This window comes from Homarus americanus, unplaced genomic scaffold, assembly GCF_018991925.1.
Source record: "Homarus americanus isolate GMGI-L3 unplaced genomic scaffold, GMGI_Hamer_2.0 scaffold50924, whole genome shotgun sequence".
Taxonomy (NCBI): Eukaryota; Metazoa; Arthropoda; class Malacostraca; order Decapoda; family Nephropidae; genus Homarus; species Homarus americanus.
The window spans coordinates 3,615,737-3,623,486 of NW_024718094.1; the positions used below are offsets into that span (position 1 = coordinate 3,615,737).

Sequence of the window (7,750 nt, forward strand, 5' to 3'; positions counted from 1 at the left end):
TTTGTGTGTCCGTACGAGAATCTCGGAAACTATTTTACCGCTCTGTAGTGATGACGGATGGTGTTATATGTAGTGATGATGGATGTTGTTATATGTAGTGATGATGGATGGTGTTATATGTAGTGATGATGGATGTTGTTATATGTAGTGATGATGGATGGTGTTATATGTAGTGATGACGGATGGTGTTATATGTAGTGATGATGGATGTTGTTATATGTAGTGATGATGGATGGTGTTATATGTAGTGATGACGGATGGTGTTATATGTAGTGATGACGGATGTTGTTATATGTAGTGATGACGGATGTTGTTATATGTAGTGATGATGGGTGGTGTTATCTGTAGTGATGATGGATGGTGTTATATGTAGTGATGATGGGTGGTGTTATATGTAGTGATGATGGATAATGGCGGAAGATTAATGAAAGAAAATAGAGAAAATTTTGGATACGCTATCTCCGTTATTATACATATGGGTAAATTTACATTGTCACACCGTTCTCTGTTAGAAAGTAAAAAATATATTTTCCTAGTGTATTTGAGTGTGTTTATACCGAACATGACCTTCATTTCTGGGGGAAATTAGCGGGGTTTTTCGATTTTTTTTCGTTGGACGTTTTCCGAAAAAAAAATCATGACAAAATACACCAAAAAAACACTAGAAAAACAAAAACCTAACCTAACCTAACCTAACTGACTCACCATATGATGGAATCACCTATTTCTTACCTTATTGGGCTGGTTCTTGTTCGTCATTGGATTCTGAGATTCTTACACGCCACATGTGTTGGTCTTTGCGATATTTACATTCAGTCTTGCTCTTAGTACACTTTACTGAGGTTGGAAGAACACCATGCAATCGAAAAAATGCTAGTTTCTTCATCTTTTTCCCATAAACTCGCAATTAGCTCCATATAATTGAAGTGACACCCATCGCAGACTGCCATGGTCGGAACTGAAGTTACTGAACTTGAATTTCAAAATATGAGACCCAAAGTAAAACTCAAATTTGACTGGGCCAAATATACCGCGAATTAAACCCAAAATCATTTTAATTGGTTTCAAAAACAAAAACGCTTTTGACTGGCCGCGTGACGTGTACGGGAACGCATGCGCGTGATGATTTATGGAGACGCAGGAGACAAGCAGTGTTGGAGGAGAGGCAGGCGATAATGGCGGAAGATTAATGGAAGAAAATAGAGAAAATTTTGGATAAGCTATTACCGTTATTATACATTTCCCCCGGCAATGTAATAGATGAAAATTATCTTATAATTAGACGTCTTATTCGAATATGATAATAGATTAGTGGTAGAAATGTGGGGTGTGAAAATGCAGTAATACCAGTTGTTTAGCACAAAAATGAACACGATAATGCATAGAACCTGATCTAACAAACCCATAGGTTTGGTATGTTAGGTCGGGTTCTATTAGGTTATATGCATTGTCGTTTCCATTTTTGTGTTTAGTATCAAGATATTAGTGTAGAAAAAAAATTCAATTAATTCCTTCTGGTGGTCACCCTCTTCTACACCTTTATCTTTATTTTAAATCAAGCTATTCTTCACATGCATTATGAGTTGATGATGACTGTCACAACACTATACAATAGATGCAATTGCACGAAGACGTCTTTACCTTGTCCCACTCCCACCTGCTGCTACTCACGCCCTCACGATATGATAATAATGATACGACCACCAAGTCTCAGCTGATTTCTGCAGTCAAACAACCTCAATATTAGTGAAAGAGAACTATTGTCTCTCTCTATTAATTATTTTATACATTAGTTTTATTGGGTACTTTAAATAATTATATATGTATCCCAATTAATATATTCTATTTTCTTGCTTTAGTTTTAATTAATTTTGCTTTCAAATTGTGTAAAAAAATACATCAAAACTTTCATTATACACCAAATTATAAAATCCTGTAAATGTTGTGCTCAAACTGCGTCGTCTGTTATGTTTTGATTAAAAATAGAGTACACTATAGTCACTAACCTTTTTCACAAAACTTCAGTGCGACTATATGTGTGATTTCATTTTATTATATAACAAAATTTCCAAACAAATATGACCACTTTTCAGAAAACATTTCACGTTTTTGTTCTATGTTCGGATCCCTTGGTGTGGCTTTGACTTGGTTATTGTAAATTAATGTTTTATAAACAAATTTCTTTCCATGAAGAAACTATAGAAAGGCGAGATATATATGTGAAGCAAGGTAAGCTATACATGATTTGGTTGATTATGAATGGCAAGAAAATAAATTCAGTAAAGCTGGTTCCATAAATTAATAAGGCCTAGACATGGATGCAATATATATATATATATATATATATATATATATATATATATATATATATATATATATATATATATATATATATATATATATATAATAATAATAAAATTAATTTGAAAATATATTTAAGTTGTTCGTTTTATTTATCAATGTTATTAGTAAAAATAATATGTGAATTGCACAACCTGAATGGTCCGTTTTCAAACTTAAATGCAACGCTGAAGAAGTTTTCCTACAAAAGAATTCTTAAAGACCGTCAACATTCATTTGAAGTAATTTTGATGGGTAAATTTAAGTGAAGCTGTGTGGCTCACGTTCATGACAGAACGGAAGTCGACCGGAAGGATAAAATTACTGATACGGAATAACAGCATAATTATTTCTACAGGAAGTGAGAGAATGAAAATAAGCTATTTCAGAGGAGACTTGTGTCCCAACATCGTTAGCGTGTTACAACACGAACGAAGATAAAGTAAAGGTTATGCCGTAGTGCGCTGTTGATGACTCAGCTGTGTAGTGTGATTTTCCTACTCATGTGACGTCTGGTCTGCAGTTAATGCTACTGTGTAAACCTGTGAGCAAGATGTTTCGACTAGGTGTACTGTCTCTGACTTTTTCCCTTTTAATTATGTTTGTTGGTGCACAGTCAGCTGATTCACAGTGCAAAGTTGTTGATGGTGATCGCGAATATGATCTTAGTGAACTAGCAGCACAAGACTACTGGGAAGTGATACAACATTTACACACCGGGACCAAGCGGTATTACTTATCTTTGTGTCATCCTCTGAGGAATGTTCCTGAAGGCTGTGCTGGAAATAATACAGGGGTGTGTGCTGTTCATGATCCAGAAGGAAACGGTACAAATGTTTTCGTAAGCAATAGAGGGCAGGTACCAGTAGCAGGATTCAACTCAACAGAAGAAGGTTACTTCAAGTATGTCTATGACAGTGGCGAGAAATGCACGGTTAGAGGAAGGGACGAGAATTATACAACTTCCATCTTCTTTATGTGCCACTCCGAAGATGGTGTCTCAGAGCCAATCCTGATGAACGACAAAGCTTGTGATCTAATTTTTGTTTGGAGATCCATGGCAGCGTGCCCAAAGAAATTGGATGCAAGGAATTCTACAACTTGTACTGTTCAGTTCTCAAACTCTGACTATGTACTTAACCTTCACATGTTACACAAGCCAACTTACTATACTGTTAAGCGAGAAAATACTACGTATGAGATGAACATATGTGGACCTGTTACAAATGGTAGTTGTGGAAAAGAAGATGCAACAATCTGCAGTGTGAATAGTGGCAGCAGCCCTGTCATTCTAGGTACAACCAAAGATATGTTGCTGGAATGGAAAGAGGAGGTTCTTGCACTCAAATATCAGCACCAAAACATGACTGTCAAAATAGAACTACATTGTGATCGAACTGCAACCAAGACAGACATTTATTTTGTCGAGGAGAATGAAACCTCGCTGACATTTGCCGTGAGGACCTCATCAGTGTGCTCACCAAAACGTCCACAGTGTGTACTAGAAGATGAAGTTGGCAATGTTTATGACCTGCGACCTCTGTATAAGTCACAGGGAAACTGGGAAGCTCTGGACACACGACATGATCACAAGGTAACGGGGCCGGTGAAATTTACAGTACAGTACGTATATGTATTATCATTCATTACTGTGTTGGGAACTTTAGTATCCACAGTTAATAATATGGTAAAGTCTGAGAACAGCACTACCACCAGGACTTGTTTGATTCCATTCATTTTTACCGCAAATGTTCTTATCATTATATTTAGTATTTTAAAAGAGGCTACATTTACTAGAACCGAATAGAACCTGACTGAACCAACCAAAGAACGCTACCCAACCTTACCTAACTTTCTAGCCAGGGGGCTGGACCCCCGCCATATTAAACAGCGAGTACATCATTTGATTGATATATGGTACCAGTGAAAGCATCTTTGTTGAAACGTCATGGTATAATTTTACGCTTTTATTGGATGTGAGAGTACGCTCGGACTTAGCTGGACAGTTGTAAGCAAACAACGGGGCGGTCCGACTAATTACCCAAATATAGCCGCAAATGAAGTTAAATAATGGTCCTACATGAATAAATCGGACTGCTAATCACTTCTCGACTAGTATTTGGTGTCAGAAAGTCACAAAAAATTGGAAAACTTAATCTGAGTTAATAGATCGCGTGCATGTACCGACGGAGCGAGGAATTACCCAAATGTAGCCGCAATGAAGTCAAATGATGGTCGTACAAGCGTAATTCGGGCTGTGAATCACTTCTCGATTATTATTTGGTGTCATAAAGTAAAAAAAAATTGGTAAACTTAATTTAATCTGAGTTGTGTTAGGTTAGGTTAGGTTAGGTACATGCACTTGATCTATTAACTCAGATTAAATTAAGTTTACCAATTTTTTGTGACTTCGTGACACCATATACTAGTCGAGGTTAGGTTAGGTTAGGTTAAGTACGAGCACTCGATCTATTAACTCAGATTAAATTAAGTTTACCAATTTTTTGTGACTTTGTGACACCAAATACTAGTCGAGAAGTGATTGGCAGTCCGATTTATTCATCTAGGACCATTATTTGACTTCACTGCGACTACATCTGGGTAATTCCTCGCTCCGTTGGTACATGCACGCGATCTATTAACTCAGATTAAAGTAAGTTTTCCAATTTTTTGTGACTTTCTGACACCAAATACTAGTCAAGAAGTGATTGGCAGTCCGATTTATTCATCTAGGACCATTATTTGACTTCATTCCGGCTATATTTGGCTACATTTGGGTACATTTGGGTAATTAGTCGGACCCATAGGGGGTGATTCAGCAGAATTTCAGAGGAACATTTACAGTGAATAATTAATTTCTTCATGTACAAAGCAATAAAAATCATTTTAGTGTCATGATCAGTTTTTCACCATGTTATACCCCTCAGTTTTCCTCATTCTTCATACCCTGCCCTCTACAGGTGATTTATGATCATAAATAAAGAAAAATTAAAAAAAATATAATGAAAATATAAAGGTAAATTTTCACTTGTTGCCACTATACGAAATTTAAGTTGAAAATGTTTTTCTGATGGCTTTTGATGTGTTATGAACGAATTTGACTTCATTTCTGGCACAAATCAGTTCCCTTTTTGTATGAGCTATATTTTATATACAGTGGTCCCTCGGTTAACGAATGAATCGATTAACGAAATTTTGGTTAACGAATTATCTTCGTAAGAACTCTGGTAAACACCAAGCCAAAATCAGCACCTTCAATAAAATATTAATTGTTTACACAGCATACCAGTATAGCACCTTGATAGTACCGTTATGTATATGATAGTACTGTAGAACCGGTCCGACTAATTACCCAAATGTACCCAAATGTAGCCGCAATGAAGTCAAATAATGGTCCTACATGAATAAATCGGACTGCCAACCACTTCTCGAATAGTATTTGGCGTCACGAAGTTACAAAAAAATGGAAAACTTAATTTAAACGGAGTTAATAGATGGTGCCGAGAGAGTGAGTAATTACCCAAATGTAGTCGCAATGAAGTCAAATGATAGTCCTACAAGCGTAAATCGGGCTGTGAATCACTTCTCGATTATTATTTGGTGTCATAAAGTCACAAAAAATTGGTAAACTTAATTTAATCAGAGTTGTGTTAGGTTAGGTTAGGTACATGCACTCAATCTATTAACTCAGATTAAATTAAGTTTACCAATTTTTTGTGACTTCGTGACACCAAATACTAGTCGAGGTTAGGTTAGGTTCGGTACATGCACTCGATCTATTAACTCAGATTAAATTAAGTTTGTCAATTTTTTGTGACTTCGTGAAACCAAATACTAGTCGACAAGTGATTGGCAGTCCGATTTATTCATGTAGGACCATTATTTGACTTCATTGCGGCTATATTTGGGTACATTTGGGTAATTAATCGGACCCCTGTAGAACATTACGGTACACCTGGCTTATGGTCAGCCATTTGCATCAACTGGTGTAAACAAACTGCCAGTGGCGCCACCAACACCACGCGGCCAGCTGCAAAACTGTGGGTCTGTCAGCACACAGCTTAGACTGCCATCCGCTTATTGACACCCCGTACACTGAACAAGCCTACATGGCAATTTACTAACCCATCGTGGCTTTATTCTCTTGCTGGCATCCACTCATTACCCACACACAAACCTGACAACACTGTAGATGTCTTTTTCTCCAGTTGTAGCTGTTTAACACTCACGGTATTCAGTTTTTAAACAGCTGAAAATATCCTATCCCCATGGCTCCCCCGGCAAAAAGGATGAAATATGACTCAAGTTTGAAGCTGAAAGTTGTTGCGTTTGCAAACTCTTCAAACAACAGTGCTGCAGCGAGAAATTAGGCAGGCTGTCCCACTTGTTTACCACTCTGTGGTAAAGCTTCACATTTTATATCTGGCATCTAAGTCAACCTCTGGTTTTGGAGAGATTTTTTCTAGCTTAAAATGTCGACTTACACGCCGCAACTTACGGTACAGTACTATTGTATACCCTTTCCACGCCAACCTGGCCCATAAGCCATGCCCCTCTTCTATACTAATACAGTAATATCTCCGTTAGCTGGAACAATTGGTGCAGAGCACTTCTGGGAATGGGAGGTTTCTGGGTAACGAGACGACTCTCTCGAACTCTGAAAAATTTCCCTCATCCCCAGAATTTCCGGGTAACGGAAAATGTTCCTAAAGTTCCAGAAATTACCCATTACTTCAACTCTCGAACCCGGAAAAGAATCCCCCATCCCCGGAATTTTCCGGGTATTGAGAAAATTTTCTAGGAATTATCAGAAATTTTGCCTGATTTTTATCACTGAAACCCGGAAAAAACTCCCATCCCCGGAATTGTACGGAATTTTCTGGGTACTAGGGAAATTTTTCTCAGAATTTTCCGGAAAATCGTTCCCAAAGCCGGAATTTTCTGGAAAAATCCGGCTTTGGAAATGATTTTCAGAGAAAATTTCAATTCCGGCTATCGGAGAGTACTGTACCAGGTTTGAGGGATTCCCGCTATCGGAGATACAGTATTACTGTACTGTAACTGATTGGTTTATAGAAAATTCAAATTAAATGTGTTCACAATTAGTAAGCAGGCCACATACTCAAAAGCATTTACAGGGCTGTTTCTCTTTGTTTACCCCGTAACTGGGTTACAGTCTCCGATCGGTATACTCTAAACAAATATTTGTCAGTGGATTCCGTAAGCGAGCCCATATTCGAGGCTGTGTTACGACCCTAGGGTACATCGTTACATAAACACAAATCACTTAAGTCTTTCAAATACACTGTATACAGGTTGTACCTCTGTAGTCCGGCATTCTGTGGTCCGGAAACTCCCGTGGTCCGGAACAATTTTAGTTTGTCCAATAGGTAGATAGGCAGTTTTTTTT

At 37.5% G+C, this 7,750-nt stretch overlaps 2 protein-coding genes across 3 annotated transcripts in view; one reads left to right on the forward strand and one right to left on the reverse strand.

Annotated features, from left to right (window-relative positions):
- Positions 1-1,764, reverse strand: part of LOC121859126 (mitochondrial dicarboxylate carrier-like) — a 125,601-nt gene extending 123,837 nt beyond the window's left edge. Inside the window, exon 1 of the mRNA XM_042355831.1 lies at positions 1,642-1,764. The gene's annotated coding sequence lies outside the window, so the exon portion shown is untranslated. The remainder of the gene's footprint in view (positions 1-1,641) is intronic.
- Positions 1,765-2,558: 794 nt separating this feature from the next.
- The window catches only part of LOC121859127 (cation-independent mannose-6-phosphate receptor-like), a 95,268-nt gene continuing 90,076 nt past the window's right edge, over positions 2,559-7,750 (forward strand). For both annotated transcript variants that reach the window (XM_042355833.1, XM_042355832.1), the window contains exon 1: positions 2,559-3,934. In XM_042355833.1, the coding sequence (XP_042211767.1) occupies positions 2,867-3,934 (1,068 nt within the window). In that variant the 5' untranslated portion in view covers positions 2,559-2,866. The remainder of the gene's footprint in view (positions 3,935-7,750) is intronic.